This window comes from Alosa sapidissima, chromosome 10 (genome assembly GCF_018492685.1).
Source record: "Alosa sapidissima isolate fAloSap1 chromosome 10, fAloSap1.pri, whole genome shotgun sequence".
Lineage (NCBI taxonomy): Eukaryota > Metazoa > Chordata > Actinopteri > Clupeiformes > Clupeidae > Alosa > Alosa sapidissima.
This window is the reverse complement of record NC_055966.1, coordinates 32,898,722-32,923,989: the sequence shown is the minus strand read 5'-3', so window position 1 is coordinate 32,923,989 and position 25,268 is coordinate 32,898,722. Positions and strand designations below refer to the sequence as shown.

At 39.5% G+C, this 25,268-nt stretch overlaps 1 protein-coding gene, 1 long non-coding RNA gene and 2 other non-coding genes across 4 annotated transcripts; 2 read left to right on the top strand and 2 right to left on the bottom strand.

The window, feature by feature from the left end:
• The first annotated feature begins 5,830 nt into the window (after window positions 1–5,830).
• Window positions 5,831–7,514, top strand: LOC121720212 (interferon-inducible GTPase 5-like). The gene has a single exon (XM_042106184.1). The coding sequence runs from the start codon at window positions 5,890–5,892 to the stop codon at window positions 7,225–7,227; it is 1,338 nt and encodes a 445-aa protein (XP_041962118.1). The 5' UTR covers window positions 5,831–5,889; the 3' UTR covers window positions 7,228–7,514.
• A 738-nt stretch (window positions 7,515–8,252) lies between these two features.
• Window positions 8,253–11,273, bottom strand: LOC121720295. Its single transcript, XR_006034482.1, has 3 exons — window positions 11,087–11,273; window positions 10,923–10,990; window positions 8,253–8,655 (listed from the first exon to the last, which is right to left on the bottom strand). It is a non-coding gene; the product is annotated as an uncharacterized LOC121720295 (long non-coding RNA).
• Window positions 11,274–13,745: 2,472 nt separating this feature from the next.
• On the bottom strand, window positions 13,746–13,818 carry trnaf-gaa. The gene has a single exon. It is a non-coding gene; the product is annotated as a tRNA-Phe (tRNA).
• Window positions 13,819–18,339: 4,521 nt separating this feature from the next.
• trnaf-gaa lies at window positions 18,340–18,412 on the top strand. Its single transcript has one exon. It is a non-coding gene; the product is annotated as a tRNA-Phe (tRNA).
• Window positions 18,413–25,268: the final 6,856 nt, after the last annotated feature.

The window sequence follows — 25,268 nt, the reverse complement described above, 5'->3', positions numbered from 1 at the left end:
TCTCAGGAACACTGTCACATATCGATACCAAATTTTGTATATGAACTGGGGACTCCAGTGTGAGGGTGCATAGGCAAAAAAAAAAAAAGAAATATTCCAAAAGTTTCCATCATTTGGCAAACCACCCACGGGTATTTGGTAACTCACACCATTCACCTTTTCACCATTCACCTTCTATCACAATGCCTTCCATGAATGCACAATGTCTCCAGGTAACCTTGCCCAATCATGAAATCCTTGCTCTGCCATGGGATAGTATGGACTTACGAACTGAAATAGCAAGGAGAACAGTAGCTATATATAGCTTACATAATAGAGTTGTTTTCACATTGACGGTATTCAAATTAAATTTTTCATTATTGTTACATATCATGATGGGAGAGTATTATTAAAAATGTTACAAGTATGCAAATGCATATGTTTACGGGCATTTAGGTTTTACTGTGTTGTTTTGTTGTAAAGACATGCAAGGCATTCTGGGCCATGTAATGAACAGTGGTCGGCAGCACTCCATAGGCTACGTATTAATATGAATAGGTGTTTCTGTAAACCTAGGGACAATAAACAGCTATCTCTGTTACAAAAACGAGCTGGTAATCGCTCATTGAAGAGGGAACTATGATAAAAAGATTGTTTTCCTAAAAGCATGGAGTTGACGAAAGAATAAACGAGCAATGTCACGTTAATGTTAAATAGCCTACCTATCTGAACGCTAGGTGGCAACGTTGTATTACATTTCACTAGTGTAGCCTACTTGAAATACGGTGTGAGATTCACAAGTAATGAAGGTGCAAATATTATGTAATTTATCATGGGAAATTATTGGAAATGTTATTTCTTGTTTATTCTTGCAAACCACACACATCCATTCGGAATCACACGTACACATTTAATACTGAAAGACTATCATTTCGTTTATTTGATGTCGCCTAGCAACACAGCCTTCAGAGCAAAGATTCTAGAACAGAGCTTCAGAGAGACACGTTTTGAGTTTGTGGCCAAAAACCTAAAATATCGGTTTCCATGTGCTGGATGGTGTGCGTCCTTTATGAAAGTAAGTGTTTTATACAGTTAACGTTACAGACATAATGAGTCATGTTGTAGTGGTCAACATAAATGTGCCCCTTCTGTTATTAGAATGCTAAGCGGAGAAGCATGCTAAGCAGAGATTTAGTATCATTCATTTCTTGTGTGGCTAGCTATAGGGAGGAGATGTATGATGCTAATTGGGATTTATGTTGTTTAGCGTAATGCCATGGTCATTTGATATGAGATGCTTGCACTCGTAACTTCGTCACGTGTAACTTTAGGACTGCTATTTTTTTTACTAACAGTAATTCACGAAGCACTTTAGCCCTAAAAGTACAGTAGCACCTACGTCTGTGACAGCTTAAGGGAACTTGCATTGTAGGCATAACTAAGGGATGCAATAACACCACCAACAACCAAAACTAGCCTACTCATTGTCAACATGTACATGAAATGTAACGTTTCATGTAAATCAAATTAAAATGTTTTCTTTGCAAACGTAGGCATAGGCGTATGGTGACAGATTAATTTAGTAATGCTGCTGTGTGAATCAAGGTAAGCGTGCAGGAAGTGGCCACTTCTTAATGGGACCCACTGTATGGAAGTGGGCTAAGTAAAATAGAGATGTTTTAAATAAGATAAGGTTAATCAGAATTCTACGATATGCCCGCTTGACAACGGCAGAGATAGAACTGGCCTTTGGCCATAGCAACCATCCATTTAGAACGACTGGCCTTCATAGCAACCAAAGATCTGAGCTGTGTTGCAATGTGAGGCAAAGTATAGAAAGGTGATGAAACATACAGAGACAGGTCAAGAAATATAGTGCAATGTAGACAGTAGTATACAGTTGATTTACAGACGGTGGTTTAGAGTAATATGAAGTATTCCTTTATTCTGAGATAGGCTACATCAATAGGCTCTCAAAACAACCCCAGGCTCACAAAACAATCCCAAACAGACATACGGTCTTTATAGAGCAAATCCATATAGATTATTTGTCAAATAAACCAGTAAAACATAATTTGTGGGATGGAATATATAACATTCACACTCATAGCTCATATTTTTTTTTAAATAAATCAGTGAAAAAGTATCCTGACAAACAAGTAGCTTTTTAATGCCTTGGTCATATTTCATAATTTCAATTCCTCTGTAGGTTACCTGATAGCCCAGTTTGAGAGGTGCAAGACACGTGACATTATTTATTTTTGCAGCCAATCACTGCTGTCATTTTATTTTATTGATTTGATCTCAGTCATAGAAGCTAAATTCGAAGGCAGGCCAAAGGTAAAATCCAACGAATCACATTCAACCCGCAAGCCAATAGTTGAATAGCCCTCTCCTAGAGCTTTTGGGATATTGCCACTGCTCCAACACTGAAAGGCACCGTTACAATGCCTGGATCAAGCCAGGTTCAGCATAGCGTATGCCACTGTATGCTCACGTTGCTGACCGGACCAGGGCAAGCACACTTTCGCAGTTCCCGCCGGAAATGCAGTCTAGTTTATTGTGTGGCCCCCCATGAACGGAATTCCACAAAACTTGGCGTGCATACAGAGGGTGTCATAATGATCCTACACTTCCAATTTCGTGCAGTTTTGACTATGTTAGGTCACAGATACCTTCAATTACAACACCTCATTTTTACTTTTTTGTGTTTAACTAGGTGGCGCTATACATGAAATGAGTGGTTATGGAATGGGTTGACATGGCCCCTTGAGATCAACATACAAAAAAAAATGGGCCTCCTAAACCCTACGGTTTTCGAGATATTCACAGAAAACTGTGTCTGCCCTACCCTCTTTTCGGGGGGTCCAGTCCAGCGGGGGGGCTACAGATCAAAACGAAAAACAATGGTTCCATGCTATCCATGTGGGGTTACATGCCCACCAAGTTTTGTGTACCCCGGTTTTTCAGTGTCCCGGGAATCATTGACGGAAATTTGGGCATGCGGAAAAAAAATCTGACTAAACCTATATGACCGCCGCTTCGCTGCGCGGCGGTCATTATAAGTTAATTTCATGTATAGCAAAGGTGTTACCACCTTGTCAGAATGTCTGAGAACTACTGAGTGTGTAGAAACTCGTTCTCCCTTCCAAATCGCGAAGATGGCCTAGGGTTGAGGACTAAGAGGATTAAGGGACTAAACTCTTGAAAACCTCATCTTCATGAATTCACATTCCATGATCAAAACACGTGTAAAACCACGTGTTTGGCGAGATCGTGTAAAAACGTGTAAAAACACGTGTTTGGCGAGATCTCTATCCAGTGTAATGGAAACAAAAAAATAATCAGGATACGTCAACTCACAGTTTCTCGGAACAAACATCATGTCATGAGGCAGCATCGGCGTCATGTGCGGACCTTAGGGGGCCAGGCCCATCCAAACAGGCCAATGTGCCCCCCAACTGAGTTCTCTACCTGACATAAAAAAAACACCTACTGGTAAATATTATTACAGCTATGACTGAAATTAAAACCATATTGAACACTGATGTTGAACACTGATGTTGAACAAAATAAAACATGAATAACACAAACTGTGTGATGAAGGTGGATTCTGCACACTCGGACACCGTTTCAGTGAGTGCCACCGACACCAGCATTCCAGCAACGCCAAATGAACATTAAATCTAGACCAGTATATTGTTGAAGAACCATCCAGTGTTAATGACAAACTCACACATGTGTATTAAAACTGTATTTTAGTGCTTTGGATCATGTTGGTTGACAAATGACACATTGAGCGCAACAGCACGGCGGGGTCATTCCATGTCAAATCAGACAAAATCCAGGAAAATAGTTGCTGCACCATCTCAGATTTTGCTCAAAGATTGTCAAAAGTTTGTTTATTAAATTCTGATGTTTTCATACATTCTTTCACCCATGATTCAATATCATTTTTACACTCTCAGAAATGCCTTATCTTGGAGACACATCCTGTATTTTTGGTGATTTTGCTGTGGATTTTTGCAAAACAAATAACAGACTAAACAGTAGGTGGAGGTAGAAGCGCATTTTTAAAAAATCTTGCCAACTTCAGCTTTAAAAGACTTTCAAAAGGAAATTATGAGGACAACAAAAACAATGTTAGAGGAGATTGCGGAGTTATCCGTTTCCCACTACTGACCATTTATAAAATGTGAGAGGGCACTTTGACATAGGCTGTACGGACTGTGATTTGGACTGTGATGGAATATGAAGAGTGGTCTTTGCCTTTGTGTAATGGAATTGTGAGTCTTGAAGTCTTCAATATTTGTTTCCTTTAAACTAAACATTTACCTGAAGCACATGATATGCCAATTGAAACACATTCCACTAAGATTGCAGGTAGGTCCAGGTAGCCTACCAGGTTCAAAATTCACTTTTAATTGCAAACAGAAAATATCTAGCTAGCATCATGTCATTACATGCTTCAATTTCCAAATGAATGAAAGTTGTTTATACCAACTTGATAGTATGCTTATCATTGTTAATATTGTGCTATAAATGTGGCACAAACAATGTTAGATTTTGTGGACTAGCCATAGGCTATATTTGAACGGAGCTGTAGACAATGCTCTTAAAGTGACAGTAACATGAATTTAACAAAAACAGGTGGAGTATGTAGTTGCAGGACATGACTACTCAAATATGCAAACATTTTCAGTAATGTATTACAATAAACTGGAGTAAAGAGCACTTCCTTCTCAGACTCAGCAAAAAATACCTGTGCACACACACACACACACTGATGTTATCTATATACTGTATAGTCTATCTATCTAATAGGCTGACACCAGACATAATTTCACTGCATTTCTTACTTCCAGTAACTATATGCATGTGACAATAAACTTCCTTGTATCTATCTATCCACAGCCTTTCAAGAGAGTTCCATTATCAGCATCATAGGTGGCCCCACAAGGCTTCCGTTTTAACATTCCATATGTTATCTTAATGCAGAGGAAGTAGATTGGGAACCAAATAGAATGTTCAAGCATTGTTTTTGTTTTTATTGTTGAAAGGATCTATAAACAGCAACGGAGTAGTTGCTCCAGTGCAGCGGCATATCTCTCAGGTAGACATTGTGTCCTTTGTGCAGACAGCAGTAGACACTCTTCAGGTTGAAAACAAATGGAAATTGTTGTGCCTTAGTGCAGCCAACAAGGGCTTTTCAGATCCAGTTATTCTGCACTTGAGTTCACGGAAACAGCAACAGGAATTCAAGCAATGACTGTGTTTTTTTGTTTAGAGAGCTGGAACTCCCAAAGCAGAAAGCACAGAGACTCTTAAATCTACAAAGAACAGGCATGAGGACAGACTGCTCTTGAGTAAGGTACAAATGTTAATAACCTATTTTGCTAATTTGCTTGCCATCTACTCTCCTTGTTTATCATACATAAATATTGCAAGGAAGCAAACAACTGAGACAGAGTCGAATGGTACTCTTGTTTGGAACAATGACGAGAATATCCATAAATTGTGGCAGAGCTTTAGATATCTATCAACCATATAAATTAAGTAGAACAAGTCATTATGATTGATTGCTGAATAGTTTTATATAGCAGATTTTGAATAAATATTCATGTTTGTTCCACAAAAGATGGATATTGTTTTTTATATATATATATTTAGTTATTTAGATCTTTATATATAGTTATTTAGATCTTTAGATCATGTGCAAATGCTTAATCACCTCATCCATATTACTCATTATATCACAGCAGCAGTAACAGCGGAGCAAATCATCACGTCCACTCCATGGACACCCTTCATGGTGATGAAGACGTATGCATTGTCCCATGGTCCTATGCTGCGAACATCTATACCGACAACTGTCTTGATGTTGAAGATGATCAGTACTCCTTAGAGGGTATGTGTGAGGGGGTGGATCCCTATGTTGACGAAGTTATCTATGAGGAAGATCATAACTCACAGCATATCTGTGAAGAAGAAGATGATATTATATATTATGACAACAATGAATGCAGCAATGGTTACACAGAGCCTTCGTGTATGTATGACATTTTTCAAGAAGAATTTAGACAAAAAATCAGAAATGAAGATGTGTCCTCTGCTAAAATTCCACCAAGAGGTAACGCGAGCACCACAATTGCAGAGAGAGTTGTACAGAGAGTTGAACGTCTGGATCATGTGACACTCAACATAGGTGTCACTGGAAATACAGGAGCAGGAAAGTCCTCCTTCGTGAACGCCATACGGGGTCTGAGTAACGATGATGAGGGAGCAGCTGACACGGGAGTGACAGAGACCACAATGGAGCCGACACCATTCCCGCATCCCACAATGCCAAATGTCACCATTTGGGATCTGCCAGGTATTGGTACTCCAAAATTTAAAGCAAAGACGTATCTGTCTGATGTCCATTTTGAACGCTATGACTTCTTCATCATCGTCACTTCAGAGAGATTCAAAGAGAATGATATTAACCTGGCCAAAGCGATCAAGAGGAAGAAAAAACGCTTTTATTTCATTCGCTCAAAGATTGACAACGACATTAATGCAGAACGCCAAAGAAGAGATTTCAACAAGGAAAATGTGTTATCCAGGATCAGAGAGGACTGTACGAAGAACTTGAAAGTTGTTGGAAACCCACAGGTGTTCCTCATAAGCTCCTTCAGTTTGCAGGAATATGACTTCACCAGGTTGATCGATACACTGAGAAGAGATCTCCCAGAGAAAAAGAAGCAGGCCCTCATCCAGTCTCTACCAGTCTACTCCATTCAAGCTCTGGCAAGAAAGAAGAAGCATTTTCAAAAGATGATATCGCTCCAAGCCTTTGGTTCCTGTGCCGGTGCAATACTGCCCATTCCTGGTCTGACCCTGGGTGTCGACTATGGCATTGCAAAATCATTCTTCAGCAAAGTTTTCCAGTCGTTCGGCTTGGATGAAAATTCCCTACGGCGCCTTGCATCCCGTGTAAACATGGACCAAGAGTATCTGAAGAACGCACTACAGTCGCGGTTTAAAGACGGAATCACAGATGAAGTGTTGATGTCCTTTCTCAACACTCCCGCGATGGCATCGCTCATGACAATGAAAATGGTGCTATCGGCACTTGTAGTCGCTGGGTCACTACCTGCCGGGATCATTTCTGTGGGCATGATGCGTCGTATACTGAACAAAGGACTGAAGGAAATGGCCAAAGATGCTGCTGCAATGCTGGAAGCAGCTATGCTTAATCAACTGTAAATAAATAAATAAATAGAAACTGCTGTAGATCATGGTGTGACTTACTGTGAAGGGACTGATGATGGCCTGAATTTGCTGTGGTCTAATGTTCGATGTTTAAACATACTTGACTGAATAGCTTGTGATTCTTGACAATAAAGTTCATTTATAAAATTTAATTAAATTATCCTGATATTAAAGTTATTTTCCCTCAAATGCTTGCCTATTCTATTGGTTTTACTGGCTTTCCTGGTTCATGGATAAAGATGGTGACAGAGTATCATTTAATAAAGACAACAGTAACCGTAGTTTGTGTCATGCTTAAGATGCTTAATACAGTCAAATTATAATTTGTCTTTCTAATCACAGCACATCTTATAGAACTATGGTGTAAAACACAGAACCATACAATATTCATCAACAGCAACATGCACAGTAGTATCCTTTCTCTAGTTTACCATTGTCATATTAGCATTTGCACAGCAGCATTTTATTTTCATTCCTTCTGTTTCTACTGGCCTTATTGGCTGACAGGTCATGCAACATAATTTGAGGACACTTGTACTGCATATTGAATGCTCTCATGAATTGTGACTATATGTAACATACAGTAGATTTAAGTAGTTTATCCAACATTTCTTCCTTCCTTGGCAATTTGTAACATCTCAACGTACAAATACCAATCTTAGACTGATTCTTAAAGCTGATAGCTTATCTCACCAAGTTAATAGTGATGTTACTTTTTGTGAAGTGTGTTTTGTGGGAGAATGAACGCTGAAGCCTTGTGCACGCTTAAGCCAGTTTATTTATTTCCGTTGGAGCGTTAACTGTGTTGTAACCACATCTTCTGTTATATTCTGTTCCTTACATGTTCACTCCGACACTGAGGACCAGATGTACGTACTGTATGTAGCGCTCTTGCTCCTTAAATTAATAATAAGAACAATGTGAACTACCGTATCTGCTAGGTTCTAGGAGCTATAAGGTTATTAGAAATCGTATGAATGACTAGGAGAGTAACAAATAAACAATAAAGTCATTCAAGTTGGTTACAATTGAACAGGTGACAATTTTATTGTCTACAGATCAGAGCAATATAAAGTGCAGACAGTAATATAAAATTAAACCACCCAAAGAGCTCTTCCCCAAAAAACAAAATAAATAAAATATGTATGTATATGTGTGTGTGTGTATGAAAGTTCTTGAATGTGTGAATCAGTGTCTCTTTCAGTATGCACAATCTTAAAAGATCTTATCTGGAATCCGGTTGAGATTTGGTGGTCAGTCAGTCAAGTCAGTCAATTCAATCTTTGTAGGCAAATCCTCGCTCTCCGGCTGGCCACACCGGTGGGTAGGGGTCTGTCTACAATCTTCAGATCTCGGGTTGGCTCGCCACTGAACCGCACGGTTCAGAATCGGTTCTGGTCGGGAGTCAATAAAAAAACCAATCTACACATAGTGCAGAATGCAAGAAATTAATCTAGGATCTATAACACTGACTTCTCTATCAAATCAAACAATCTAATCATGTGATACAACCAAAACATAAAATACAGCTGTTCAATCATGAAATGAATGAATACAATGAATACCATTTTGGTAAGCAAAATGGATTGGCTATCACCATCAACAAAATTAATAAATGGTATTTGAATGTAAACAAATGGATTGTCTTATTACCATTCACAGCAGTACAGTATCTAAATTACAATATATTACAATTTTACTCAACTATTTATCTGTTAAAACTTTACATGTAAACCTTCTTTCTTGTTGTGTAAATATATTTACAATGTGTAATACAGCTAATTTATTATTTATCATATATGATGTAAGCTTATTTATATGAATAGTTTCATTACTTCTTTACATAAAAATAGTGGATCAAAACAAAACAACAAAGAGTGTGAACCGGAGAATCAACCTCTAGAGCAGGGGTCCCCAACATTTTATGTACCATGGACCGGTTTGATTCCTATTTTTTTTTCACGGACCGGCGGTGCATGCATTACTTGAAAACAACTAGCTCCAGTTATGTATGAACAGTGAAGGTAACGATCTCTTGTGAAAAACGTGAACCTGAAGAAGTGAAAATTGAACAATATGAACTATGAATATTGAACAACTTGAAGCTACATCTATAAGTGTGAACATGCTTAACAAAATATGGGAACAAAACATGGGAACTAAACGTGCATTACGAATATAATCAGTGGGAGCCCTGCTTGTTTCCCTGCAACAAGAAGCTTCCATATGGGGGTGATGGAAGACAGTGACACCCTCAGTGTGTTTGAAATGTCCAGTCGATTGCGCAATTTGGTCTTAGTTGCAGTCATTGCCGAAAACCCGGCCTCGCATAGATACGTGGTGGGAAACGTTTTCAGCGCTTTTACGGCTATCTCGAGATATTCTGCTTTGGTTTTGATCCAAAAACCCGCCAGAGAGGTTTCCTTATACACACTTTTAAGACCACCGTCATTTGCAATTTTGATCAACTGCTCTTCCTCCTGCACTGACAAGTTAGGACTATTCGGGATATTGACAAATGGGTTGCGGACCCACTCATTGGTTTGCCGTGGATCTTTGGAGGATGGGAAGTAACGCTCAAACTCATTTGAAAGCGCAACAAGGTGATCGCGCACCAGCTGCGAGAGAAAGGGCCCTGCAGTCTCTCCCAAAACCCCAACTACTGTTTGGAACATATCAAATACACCCCGGTCCACTCGTCGTCCCCACAAATCAAGCTTGGCTTTAAATGCAGCGACTTTATCTGCCAGTTTAAAGACAGTCGTCATTCTCCCCTGGAGTGACAGGTTGAGGTCATTAAGCAACCCGAATATGTCACACAGGTAAGCGAGTTTTGACACCCAGTCCTCATCACTAAAATGTGCAGCTAACGGTGACTTTTTTTCTGTAAGAAATCTCTGCAGCGGCTCTCGCAACTCAAACACTCTGGCCAGTGACCTGCTAAAGATGCTTGTTTTTGTTGCTCATTCTAGCAGTTTAGCTACCTTCGTGTGACACTACCGTTCGCCAAGAACTGATCAAGTGAAGTGAGCTGACCTGAGGCTGCGCAGCGCTGAAGGCAATGTAAAAGTGTTGAAGGTGGGACAGACAGACGTAAGAAAATAGACCTTGCAAAATGCAAACATGCGTGCAATCAAACAACTGCATATAGGCCTATGCCATGTAAAAACGTGACATTATTGCGAATTAAATTTAGTTTAGTTTGCATGTATTTTTTTTTTAAACTCATGTCGTAGGCTACGGCCCGGTTAGGAATGTCCTGCGGCCCGGTACCGGTGGTTGGGGACCGCTGCTCTAGAGGATGATTTCCATGAATGGCTTCCATGGTAACGCTACATTTACTATTGATCATGTTACCAACGTTCATACAATAACACTAGGGCGCGAGCCCGCATTAGCCAGCTAGCCAACCCTACCGTTACAGACTTACAGTATAGAGCTAGCCTACAGCCAACAGAAGTAGCCAAACTATTTCGGAAATAGTATTAAATGGTTAAAATGATTATATAGTAATGTTAGAGATCTAAACTGCTGGTTAAGACATTGAATATAAGTAACCGAACATCACTTATCAGACTCCGATTGGTTTTTATAAAAGTGTAATTATCATGGTCTACATCACAGCATTCGAATCTACTTAACTGTCATTTTCAAGTTTACCAATGTCGTTAGCAAGTAGCTCTGCTTACCGGAGCTTCGTGGTGAAAAGCATAACGTTGAGCACTGGCTTCACGTCGGTTTTGACTTCTGGGTTGATCTTTGATATGAAATAACTAATTAGTATTGTATTTGATTACATTTAGGAAAGAATTGAGCGATGTCAAAGTATTTTGTAGCAAGTAACTCTGCTTACCGGAGCTTCGTGGTGAAAAGTATAACGTTGAGCACTGGCTTCAAGTTGGTTTTCACTTCTGGGTTGATCTTTGATATAAAATAACTAATTAATACCATTAAAACCATTGATTTTCGTTTTGATCCGTCAAAAATTAAAAACATCTGACGTCAGGGTCGGACTGGGAGCAAAATTCGGCCCTGGCAATTTTCTCCTGGACCGCCCCCCACCCCCCCCCCCCCCCCCAACACACACACACACACACACACACACACACAAAAAAAAACCCTGATTCCCCCCATAAATAACAAACACACAGTATTATACTGTAGCAACACTTCATAAACTGAACCCAAACATTTAGATTTGGACCTATAGCCTAATCACAATAACACAGGGGTCCGGGGGTGTCTCTCCGTTTTATACTCCTGGGAATCAAGAAAAAAAGTGTCCAACATTTTCTTTTTTTTTGTGATTTCCTTTCTATTTAGGATTAAAAAAAACATTTTACAATTTTTATTTTTTTTAATTTATTTTTATTTTAAATTTTATAGCATGTCCCCTGTGGTGGACAAAAGGACAGTTTTACTATGAAAAGGTAGCCATGAAAATAGACAAAAATGGACAAATTATGCTTTTAGTGGTATTAAATTAAGGGTAAACTTAACCAAATATAAGGGGGAAATGTTATTTATCCTTCTAGACTACTTTATTTGCCTTTTTGGACAGTTGTATTTTTTTTCTGGATTGTTCATTTCATTTTCATGTTTTTCTTTCATCTGCTATAATTCATTTTTTAGTCTTACTCTTCCTCGCTATCTTCTTGAGGCACAGGTTCATAGTCCTCATCTCTGTTTCACTCACTCATCACCTGAGAGCTCCAAATCTGACCCCCCCTCATTCATCCTACACAAATGATCTCCTAAATTTCCAAAAAAATCAAAATATTTTGGTCTTGGTGTCCATTATAATGGACATTCATAAAGTCACTATTATTTCAAAATGTAAATAACTTAACTTCTTTCAAAATGAATCATATGATTCCTGACATTTTCATTTCATTCCATAAAATGTGCTTGTTTTGATGTCAACCATTTTTGAGAACCAGGAAGAGGAGGTTCCCAGCAACCCAGCCAATCACATGATATATCATTAGAAAGCCCAGGATGTCCTCTTTAAAAGACCACAGGAATTGATAGAATAGCTCAAAGGGGTAAAGGGGTATGCTTCTAGAACTTATGTCCACTACAGAGGACATAGGTCTATGGATTGGTTCTCAGGAGGTTAAACAATATATTAATGGAATAAAACTAGACCTCTGATTGCTGTTTACTGTTAAACTGCGATAATGTGAACACCAGCCAGCATGCACTGGAACTAGTGGCTGCTTTGACAAATCCACTTGAGGGGTGGGGCAGGGGGGCGCGATCGTAACACACACTGAACCTGTCATGAAGAGGCCAAAATGATTGACCTGTCACTCCCCAAGCCAAATGGATGCAACTGCATAGGCTAGGCCTAGGCCGCAAATAGGCTAAATATATATTTTTTTTTTTAAATCCCGGAGGTCACCCGCCCACATGTGGACCGGCCCACCGGGCATTTGCCCGGTTGTAGGCTACAGATTACCAGTCCAAGCCTGTCTGACGTCGACCAAACCATTTTATGCAAGTGTTGTCGGGCTAAAGATTAGCATTTTGCTCCACCACCTTAGCTGCAAGCATGTCTTGGAATATCAAGAATGTATGAGGTTAAGGTCAGTGCCCTCCACATCAGCAGGTAACACGGGGAAAGCAAAAGAAAAGTAGAGCCAAATGTCATTTCAAGACGTGTTTGCTAGAGGCTACTACAGAAAATGCAAACGGTGGATCAAACTCTATATTAATAATATAGCCGCAAGCGGCAATGGCGGGCCCGAGCACCTGCGGGCCGCAACCCGTGTCATTTCAGAATCCAACAAAGCACCGACGTGGTGCATTTGTAAAATGTACATATTTCATGTGTGTGCTATTTGTTTTTGCATGTTATTTTCTGGCACATTTACTTGATTGGCCAGGTAGGGGCGCAATGCAAAGCAGGCCCATTGTGTGTCATCATAATCATAATATAAATTAACCTGAGAATTTCAAATTATTCATTTGAAGCAAAGAACATTTCTGATACACTTTTTGGCCAGATGGTGGCGCTATATTAGGCATTTGAATTACATATGTGAATATCATCACAATAATTATATCCAATATTTTGCAAAAGTAGTTATTATCATGAACTATCTGTCAAAATAAGCCCTGCCCCCTGAAACGTCATAAATCACGTCATAACCACGCCTCCTTTTTATGCAAATTAGCCACGTGGTTGTCGCCACGTGTTGTTTGTTATTGTTATTGTTTTGTGAGTCATGTGACAGTCATGTGACTGGTGTCAAACCCCTGGGCGGCCATATTGGATGTAAAGTCATGTGACAGTCATGTGTCTGGTGTCAAACAATGCCACGCCCCCTTGGCATCCATATTGGATGTAGTGTCATGTGACAGTCATGTGCCTGATGTCAAACCCCTGGGCGGCCATATTGGCCCCCAAACCCCCATGTGTGTTTTGTGGATAATGGGGGATCAGATAAACTTTGTAAGAGATGTTTAGTGGTAAATGGGGCTAAATACAAAAAAAAAGAAAATGGAGTTGCCGGAACCCGGATTCGAACCAGGGATCTTTAGATTTTCAATCTAACACTCTCCCAACTGAGCTATTTCGGCTGCAGGGCTTCAATGGTATGCAATGCATCCTACTTTGTAGGGGTGGTGTTTTGTCCGGGCATGTCTCTGAGTGTGTTGTTTGAGACCCCTTTCATGTCGGGGGTCTGCCTACTACCTACGTACACTAGTGCTGATAACATTGTAAAAGACCTGTTTATGAGTAGTGACGTCTGTATGCAGACACCTGGTTATCTATAAACCCTTTTGTAGTGGGTGTGTTTTGCCCCGGCGTGTCTCTAGGATTGAGATTATAAAAGCTGTGGGTGATGTATAGCTATCATTGTTAGCAGTGATTTTGAACAGAACTTACCATGGCTGACATGATTGAATCGGCAAAATCAAAGAGACGGATTACACTCACCCCTGTTAGCGCTAAGCTATCGAATCCTGAAATGACTTATGCACCGCAAAGGAGGAGACCTGAAACTTTTGTTAATTTTCTGAGTAAACCTAATGATGGCGTGGAATACCAATGGTTGTTGAACGATGGGCGCATCGGAGGCTATGTTTTTGACAAGGAAGATCGCAGTGTGAAGCTATACGCATTGACATCTCCGGATTTGGCGTTTTCAGACGACATGGCGCACATTTCATTTTGTGATGCAGATTGGGTGATGTTTAGGGACTCTTGGAAGGATATTGTACAGCCTGCTATGGACAGTCGCTACACAGCATCATGGAATAGTCCAGCCTATGTCAAGTCTTACCACATGTATGCTAACTGTCCACAGGATTTCATTCGCCTGTCTAGCAGTGCATACAGAAGACCTACATATTATAATGAAAAAGATTTGAATGAATTCGCATATACACCTAAAGTGGAGTATCTTTGGAAAGACCGGCATGTTCTAAGTGATGTTTTCAAAAAGGTTGATAGATTGTTCAAATGGAGTGCTGGTTTGGAAAGATACCAGGGCGTCAAGGCATGTCTCTTCCAGACGTGCCAAGATGATCTGGAACTGGCCAACCATTGTGAAGAAGCCGCTCCGGAATCAGCGCCCCCTCGTTCATGAAGCTTAAAAAGAGGTTTTCATACGAAGGGTTCCTTTACTCTCAGAGCTGTTGTGAAGATCATACAATGTCTCTATATGTGGATGAAGTTGAAATGACTGAAGCGCATGTTTGGCCTGATGGTGTGGATCAAAGTTCAAGAAGTATGTTTTATCAAGAGGAATCAGTAATTGAACAAGAAATGATACATTATGACATGGATTACTTGTGTGAGAGATTTGCGATGCTAACTTTGACGGATGATAAAGAGGATGTTAGAGAATGCCATCTTGTGGATGATGACGCCCCTGCGGGTGTACCTCCTACCGGTAACAAAAACGACTCTGAAGATAAAGGAGAGGTCACACATGATTGGGTAGCGGAGAAGTCGCCGCCCTCCAGACTACACCCCTTGAATGGTTAGTGGTTGTATACGATCACACCAGCCGGATCATCGAGACGTTCAGAACTGTCGTGATGCCTTCAACAGATGTTAAGATGACTGATGCGTGTGTATACTTTCAAAATACCTGCGGTGGGGTGGGCATGATAGATTGTTCAGAAGACTTAGAGATTGGTGTGTCATTAAACCCTGTATCATCAGCAGATGGAACCGGGACTTCTAAAGCTACTGGTGAAGACCTTGTTGGTTGTTTGGCCGAGCTACCTCTTGGACTTATCAAGGCCTGTGTGTGTATTACACTGCAACACATCATCACGCAGAAGTTACAGGGGGACTGTTTTGGATGTCAAGTAAACCACCCCAGCCAGATTCAACATTCTTGCCTCTTTGAACCAGATGCGTACTACTTCCAAACAAATGTTGAGGATATAAAACATCGGCTATACAAAAGACCTCTACTGCAAAGCGTGAATCATCTATTGGGACATTACGGCTATCAGACCCATCCCCAAAAAATTTGGGGGTCTGTAGAAGCTATCGTCTACGAATTAACAGGGGAACCATACATCTGTGGGTATTTACACACTTTCAAGGAAAATCACATACAGGATTGTGATACAAACATTATTCTTGAAACTCTGACATATTGGGACAATTAACGGTAATGGGGAATTGGTGCTGTGGTTCAGGCCCACCAAAAGAGCGTGTGAAATATGAGCTAACAGCCTTACTGTGTAATGTCATAGCAGACGAATCTACATGTTATGCAACTGATATTGCTGTACCTTACCATCATTTTAAAGCCTTAAAAAATCAAATGACGCTTGCTAGATCATTGTCTGAAGAATGGTCCGATCTACTGAATATGGGATCCTCCGTTAACAAGGCGTATCATGTAACAGTGCATGAAATTTTAGAGAACATGTGTATGATTCGGCAAGGGTTTTTCAAGATAGGGCATATCATAGCTCTTTGTACATATGTAACTGATGTATGTGTCATCAAACAAAGTAAGAATGAGTCTGTGGATGTCTATGAGGTTGTGAATAGCCTAGTGGAATTTCTGGTTGCTAAGGACTTTGATGTGTGTGTTAAATTTTTAAACTACCTTGATTCTCTACCCAATCCTGTATGTGATTTTCCTTGAAAGTGTGTAAATACCCACAGATGTATGGTTCCCCTGTTAATTCGTAGACGATAGCTTCTACAGACCCCCAAATTTTTTGGGGATGGGTCTGATAGCCGTAATGTCCCAATAGATGATTCACGCTTTGCAGTAGAGGTCTTTTGTATAGCCGATGTTTTATATCCTCAACATTTGTTTGGAAGTAGTACGCATCTGGTTCAAAGAGGCAAGAATGTTGAATCTGGCTGGGGTGGTTTACTTGACATCCAAAACAGTCCCCCTGTAACTTCTGCGTGATGATGTGTTGCAGTGTAATACACACACAGGCCTTGATAAGTCCAAGAGGTAGCTCGGCCAAACAACCAACAAGGTCTTCACCAGTAGCTTTAGAAGTCCCGGTTCCATCTGCTGATGATACAGGGTTTAATGACACACCAATCTCTAAGTCTTCTGAACAATCTATCATGCCCACCCCACCGCAGGTATTTTGAAAGTATACACACGCATCAGTCATCTTAACATCTGTTGAAGGCATCACGACAGTTCTGAACGTCTCGATGATCCGGCTGGTGTGATCGTATACAACCACTAACCATTCAAGGGGTGTAGTCTGGAGGGCGGCGACTTCTCCGCTACCCAATCATGTGTGACCTCTCCTTTATCTTCAGAGTCGTTTTTGTTACCGGTAGGAGGTACACCCGCAGGGGCGTCATCATCCACAAGATGGCATTCTCTAACATCCTCTTTATCATCCGTCAAAGTTAGCATCGCAAATCTCTCACACAAGTAATCCATGTCATAATGTATCATTTCTTGTTCAATTACTAATTCCTCTTGATAAAACATACTTCTTGAACTTTGATCCACACCATCAGGCCAAACATGCGCTTCAGTCATTTCAACTTCATCCACATATAGAGACATTGTATGATCTTCACAACAGCTCTGAGAGTAAAGGAACCCTTCGTATGAAAACCTCTTTTTAAGCTTCATGAACGAGGGGGCGCTGATTCCGGAGCGGCTTCTTCACAATGGTTGGCCAGTTCCAGATCATCTTGGCACGTCTGGAAGAGACATGCCTTGACGCCCTGGTATCTTTCCAAACCAGCACTCCATTTGAACAATCTATCAACCTTTTTGAAAACATCACTTAGAACATGCCGGTCTTTCCAAAGATACTCCACTTTAGGTGTATATGCGAATTCATTCAAATCTTTTTCATTATAATATGTAGGTCTTCTGTATGCACTGCTAGACAGGCGAATGAAATCCTGTGGACAGTTAGCATACATGTGGTAAGACTTGACATAGGCTGGACTATTCCATGATGCTGTGTAGCGACTGTCCATAGCAGGCTGTACAATATCCTTCCAAGAGTCCCTAAACATCACCCAATCTGCATCACAAAATGAAATGTGCGCCATGTCGTCTGAAAACGCCAAATCCGGAGATGTCAATGCGTATAACTTCACACTGCAATCTTCCTTGTCAAAAACATAGCCTCCGATGCGCCCATCGTTCAACAACCATTGGTATTCCACGCCATCATTAGGTTTACTCAGAAAATTAACAAAAGTTTCAGGTCTCCTCCTTTGCGGTGCATAAGTCATTTCAGGATTCGATAGCTTAGCGCTAACAGGGGTGAGTGTAATCCGTCTCTTTGATTTTGCCGATTCAATCATGTCAGCCATGGTAAGTTCTGTTCAAAATCACTGCTAACAATGATAGCTATACATCACCCACAGCTTTTATAATCTCAATCCTAGAGACACGCCGGGGCAAAACACACCCACTACAAAAGGGTTTATAGATAACCAGGTGTCTGCATACAGACGTCACTACTCATAAACAGGTCTTTTACAATGTTATCAGCACTAGTGTACGTAGGTAGTAGGCAGACCCCCGACATGAAAGGGGTCTCAAACAACACACTCAGAGACATGCCCGGACAAAACACCACCCCTACAAAGTAGGATGCATTGCATACCATTGAAGCCCTGCAGCCGAAATAGCTCAGTTGGGAGAGCGTTAGATTGAAAATCTAAAGATCCCTGGTTCGAATCCGGGTTCCGGCAACTCCATTTTCTTTTTTTTTGTATTTAGCCCCATTTACCACTAAACATATACAACTCTTACAAAGTTTATCTGATCCCCCATTATCCACAAAACACACATGGGGGTTTGGGGGCCAATATGGCCGCCCAGGGGTTTGACATCAGGCACATGACTGTCACATGACACTACATCCAATATGGATGCCAAGGGGGCGTGGCATTGTTTGACACCAGACACATGACTGTCACATGACTTTACATCCAATATGGCCGCCCAGGGGTTTGACACCAGTCACATGACTGTCACATGACTCACAAAACAATAACAATAACAAACAACACGTGGCGACAACCACGTGGCTAATTTGCATAAAAAGGAGGCGTGGTTATGACGTGATTTATGACGTTTCAGGGGGCGGGGCTTATTTTGACAGATAGTTCATGATAATAACTACTTGCAAAGTTTCAGATTAACCAATATAGGCATTACCAATTTCTGGCACATTTTCCTGCTTGGCCAGGTGGTGGCGCTATGCCAGGCAGGCCCATAGGGTCTCTGGATATCATCATAATTATAATATCTATTAACCTGAGAAGTTTCAGACCATTCATTCAAAGCATAGAGCATTTCTGGCATATTTCCTGATTGGCCAGATGGTGGCGCTATGCTAGGCATGTGAATTATATGTGTGAATATCATCACAATAATGATATCCAATATTTTATAAGTTTCAGATCAATCACTTAAGGCATTGTCCATTTCTGGCACATTTCCTACTTGGCCAGGTGGTGGCGCTATGCCAGGCAGGCCCATTGGGTGTCTGAATATCATCATAATCATAATATCTATTAACCTGAGAAGTTTCAGACCATTCATTCAATGCACTGTGACTTTATGACACATTTCCTGTTTAGATATTAAAATGATGACATATTACAACATATCAAAAATCCCTTCACAATTTAACATCAGCAACATCTTGGCATCATATTTGCCAAATTTCACATGAATCTGACAAACCGTCTAGGAGGAGTATGTTAAAATTGATCATGTGACATCAGTATAATTGTCATTCTTTCTGTTGCCAGTTGGTGGCGCTATGCCAAACATGCATTATGGGCATGTGAATATTATCATTAACATGGTCTTCCATGACCTGTGAAATTTAAAACATTTCAAGCAATGCATGGTGAATTATGACACATTTATTGTTTATGTGGAAGGGTATTAAAATTAAGAATTTCGCCATTTCGTCAAATTACAACATATCAAAAAAAAAGCTTCACAATTTAGAATCAGGAACATCTCGGCGTCATGTATACCAACTTTGACATGAATCGGATCAACCGTCTAGGAGGAGTACGTTAAAATTGATCATGTCCACAACGCACAAAATCTCAATTACCTCACTTCCTGTGGGCGTGGCTAATGGCATGTTAATACAAAAGTTGTTTGGTTTTGGGAGTTACATACACCCACCAAATTTGGTGTGTGTATCTAAAACTATATGCCAACCACAAGTCACAGTGACATAAGGGGGCGCTATGGAGTTCCTGGGCAACGCCCGGTGCCAAGCTTTTATCCTTGTCTATTCACTGTATAACTTGATGTGTGCGCCAAATTTCATGTGTTTTCACCCATGGGAAGCACCTCTTTTGGCATCATGATTCATCACATATTTCATCACATATTAGTCTGCACAAAATCCCAAATACCTCACTTCCTGTTGGGCGTGGCTAATGCATTGTACATACGAAAGTCGTTCATCTCGGGGAGATACAGACACCTACCAAATTTGGTGTGTGTAGATGAAAGTATATGCCCACCACGGGATCAGTCATCTAAGGGGGCGTAAGGGGGCGCTAGCGAGTCTCTGGGCCATACCCGGGGCCAAGCTTTTTTACCTAGCTGCTTTGTGTGACACCTGATGTGTGTGCTAAATTTCAAGACTTTTCGATTATGTTAACCACCTCAAAATATTTGCCAACCACGGGATCAGTCACCTAAGGGGGCGCTAGCGAGTCCCTGGGCCACGCCCGGGGTCAAGCTCTTGTACCTAACTGCGATGCGTGACACCTGACGTGTGTGCCAAATTTCAAGAGTTTTCAGCCATGTTAACCACCTCAAAAACAGAAAGCAAAAAAGTAGAATAACAATAACTAGAAAAGCATTTCCTGAAGGAAATACAGTGCATGAAAATGCAAAAATATGATGTAAAATATCATACAGAGTAAAAACAAACTATATTGGTTGCTAGGTAGATGAGGTTTAATATAGTTGACTGAACAGTTAAATAAGTGGATAGTTTAAATGGTTAAATTATTTAGGTAGATAGTTGACGATAACTGACACTTGGAATGGCTCTAATGTTTGCTAGCAGTTATGCTAACTATATTAACAAAGATAATAATGCTAACCAAGTTACTATGCTAACTAGCATGCTAACAATGTTAAAATGCTTAGTATGCTAACCATGTGACTTAGCTAACTTAGTTAATCATGTTTAGCAGTTATGCTAACTATGCTAACTAACATGCTAACAATGTTACTTAGCTGACTTAGCTCATCATTTTAAGCAGTTTTGCTAAAAATGCTAACTAGCATGCTAACATGCTAGCATGCTAACCATGTGACTTAGCTAACTTAGCTAATCATTTTAAGCAGTTTTGTTAAAAATGCTAACTAGCATGCTAACATGCTAGCATGCTAACTATGCTAACCATGTGACTTAGCTAACTTAGCTAATCATTTTAAGAGGTTTTGCTAAAAATGCTAACTAGCATGCTAACATGCTAGCATGCTAACTATGCTAACCATGTGACTTAGCTAACTTAGCTAATCATTTTAAGCAGTTTTGCTAAACATGCTAACTAGCATGCTAACATGCTAGCATGCTAACTATGCTAACCATGTTACTTAGCTAACTTAGCTAACTAGCTACAGTGGGTAGGAGTCATAGTTGATGACAAGTAACAGTTACAATGGCTGAACAGTTAAAAAGTTCAGTAGTTTAAAGGGTTGAATTTTTTAACAGTGAAATATTGTAGTGAGGACTTTTATTTTGAAACAGTTTTTGGCAGAGGAAGCAGTTGAACAGGATGTGTAGTCTTAATAGGGCCAGTTTGTATGCTTAAAGCCTGAGACTGGCAGTTGGTCCAGGTGGCCCGAACACCTGCCATAGGATTCTAATTGCTTAACGGCCGTATTGTGATGTCATAATCATAATGTTAAGTCAATGGGGAAATTTTGATTAGTTTTTAATTAATAGTTTAAAAAGTATAAAAGTTACAAAGTTGAAAAATACATAGCACCCATGTCCTAAGTAAGACCTACGTAACATAGTTTGAATGAAGTTTCTACGTTAAACGGTTGAAGCTGCATTAAATGCGTTAGAAGAAGAAGAAGAACTAGAAAACGCAATTCCAGGGAATTACAAGTGCATGAAAATGCAAAACATATGGTGTGAAATATATTGTTAAAACAGATTATGTGCTAATTGGCAACCAACATGATGAGGTTTAATATAGTTCAAATGACTGAACTAGGTAGATGAGGTTTAATGTAGTTGGAATGACTGAACTAGGTAGATGAGGTTTAATATAGTTGGAATGACTGAACAGTTAAATAGGTGGATAGTTTAAAAGGTTAAATTATTTGCTAGGTAGACACAGTTTAATATAGTTGGAATGACTGGACAGTTAAATAGGTGGATAGTTTAAATGGTTAAATTATTTGCTAGGTAGATGAGGTTTAATATAGTTGGAATGACTGAACTAGGTAGATGAGGTTTAATATAGTTGGAATGACTGAACGGTTAAATAGGTGGATAGTGTAAAAGGTTAAATGATTTGCTAGGTAGATGAGGTTTAATATAGTTGGAATGACTGAACTAGGTAGATGAGGTTTAATATAGTTGGACTGACTGAACAGTCAAATAGGTGGATAGTTTAAAAGGTTAGCCTGAGAAACTGATAGGGTGCAGGTGGCCTGGCCACCTGGCCTAGGATTCTAATTGCTTAACAGCAGTCTTAATAGAGCCATATTGTATGCTTAAAGCCTGAGACAGAGTATATAGTTTAAAAGTTAAATATAGATAGTGTAATGGATGTTGATAGACAGAAAGTTGAATGGATGTTGATAGGCAGATTGTTTAATGGACGTTGATGGATAGTTTAATGGGTGGATGAGTGAATGGTTTGAAGAGGATGAATGGATAGAAAGTTGGATGAAATGTGTCATATCCTTGTAGAATGGAGAAACACAGAGAGAGTTGGTCTAGTTCAGTAGAAAGCAGTTGATACAGGTGCAATCAGTTGAACTGATTCTTTGATGGGGCCTAGATGAGCAGCTGGAAGATGATACAGGTGCAAATCAAGTTAATTAGTCCATTGTGATGTCATCAGCCCATGTTAACTCTATGGGGAAATTTTGATTAGTTTTTAATTAATAGTTTAAAAAGTATAAAAGTTACAAAGATGAAAAATACATAGCACCCATGTCCTAAGTAAGACCTACGTAACATAGTTTGAATGAAGTTTCTACGTTAAACGGTTGAAGCTGCATTAAGTGCGTTAGAAGAAGAATAATAACTAGAAAAGCATTTCCTGAAGGAAATACAGTGCATGAAAATGCAAAAATATGATGTAAAATATCATACAGAGTAAAAACAAACTATATTGGTTGCTAAGTAGATGAGGTTTAATATAGTTGGAATGACTGAACAGTTAAATAGGTGGATAGTTTAAATGGTTAAATTATTTAGGTAGATAGTTGACGATAACTGACAGTTGGAATGGCTCTAATGTTTGCTAGCAGTTATGCTAACTATGTTAACAAGCATGCTAATATGCTAGCATGCTAACTATGATAACCATGTTACTTAGCTAACTTAGCTAATAATTTTTAGCAGTTTTGCGAAAAATGCTAACTAGCATGCTAACATGCTAGCGCTAGCATGCTAACATTGCTAACCACGTTACTTAGCTAATCGTTTTTAGCAGTTTTGCTAAAAATGCTAACTAGCATGCTAACATGCTAACTATACTAACCACGTTACTTAGCTGACTTAGCTAATCATTTTTAGCAGTTTTGCTAAAAATGCTAACTAGCATGCTAACATGCTAGCATGCTAACTATGCTAACCACGTTACTTAGCTAACTTAGCTAATCATTTTTAGCAGTTTTGCTAAAAATGCTAACTAGCATGCTAACATGCTAGCATGCTAACTATGTTAACCATGTGACTTAGCTAACTTAGCTAACTAGCTACAGTGGGTAGGAGTCATAGTTGATGACAGGTAACAGTTACAATGGCTGAACAGTTAAAAAGTTCAGTAGTTTAAAGGGTTAAATTGTTTAACAGTGAAATATTGTAGTGAGGACTTTTATTTTGAAACAGTTTTTGGCAGAGGAAGCAGTTGAACAGGATGTGTAGTCTTAATAGGGCCAGTTTGTATGCTTAAAGCCTGAGACTGGCAGTTGATCCAGGTGGCCCGACCACCTGCCATAGGATTCTAATTGCTTAACGGCCGTATTGTGATGTCATAATCATAATGTTAAGTCAATGGGGAAATTTTGATTCGTTTTTAATTAATAGTTTAAAAAGTATAAAAGTGACAAAGTTGAAAAATACATAGCACCCATGTCCTAAGTAAGACCTACGTAACATAGTTTGAATGAAGTTTCTACGTTAAACGGTTGAAGCTGCATTAAGTGCGTTAGAAGAAGAAGAAGAATAAGAACTAGAAAAGCATTTCCTGAAGGAAATACAGTGCATGAAAATGCAAAAATATGACGTAAAAAAATCCTACAGAGTAAAAACAAACTATATTAGTTGCTAGGTAGATGAGGTTTAATATAGTTGGAATGACTGAACAGTTAAATAAGTGGATAGTTTAAATGGTTAAATTATTTAGGTAGATAGTTGACGATAACTGACAGTTACTATGCTTACCACGTTACTCAGCTAACTTAGCTAATCATTTTTAGAAGTTTTGCTAACTATGCTAACTAGCATGCTAACATGCTAACCACGTTACTTAGCTAACATAGCTAATCATTTTTAGCAGTTATGCTAACTATGTTAACTAGCATGTTAGCATGCTAACTATGCTAACCACGTTACTTAGCTAACTTAGCTAATCGTTTTTAGCGGTTTTGCTAAAAATGCTAACTAGCATGCTAGCATGCTAATTATGCTAACCACGTTACTTAGCTGACTTAGCTAATCGTTTTTAGCAGTTTTGCTAAAAATGCTAACTAGCATGCTAACATGCTAGCATGCTAACCATGTGACTTAGCTAACTTAGCTAATCATTTTAAGCAGTTTTGTTAAAAATGCTAACTAGCATGCTAACATGCTAGCATGCTAACTATGCTAACCATGTGACTTAGCTAACTTAGCTAATCATTTTAAGCAGTTTTGCTAAAAATGCTAACTAGCATGCTAACATGCTAACCATGTTACTTAGCTAACTTAGCTAACTAGCTACAGTGGGTAGGAGTCATAGTTGATGACAAGTAACAGTTACAATGGCTGAACAGTTAAAAAGTTCAGTAGTTTAAAGGGTTGAATTGTTTAACAGTGAAATATTGTAGTGAGGACTTTTATTTTGAAACAGTTTTTGGCAGAGGAAGCAGTTGAACAGGATGTGTAGTCTTAATAGGGCCAGTTTGTATGCTTAAAGCCTGAGACTGGCAGTTGGTCCAGGTGGCCCGAACACCTGCCATAGGATTCTAATTGCTTAACGGCCGTATTGTGATGTCATAATCATAATGTTAAGTCAATGGGGAAATTTTGATTAGTTTTTAATTAATAGTTTAAAAAGTATAAAAGTTACAAAGTTGAAAAATACATAGCACCCATGTCCTAAGTAA

What these genes read in the sequence shown, in the direction of transcription:
- LOC121720212 (XM_042106184.1), top strand. Translation starts at nt 5,890, where the DNA reads ATGTGTGAGGGGGTGGATCCCTATGTTGACGAAGTTATCTATGAGGAA.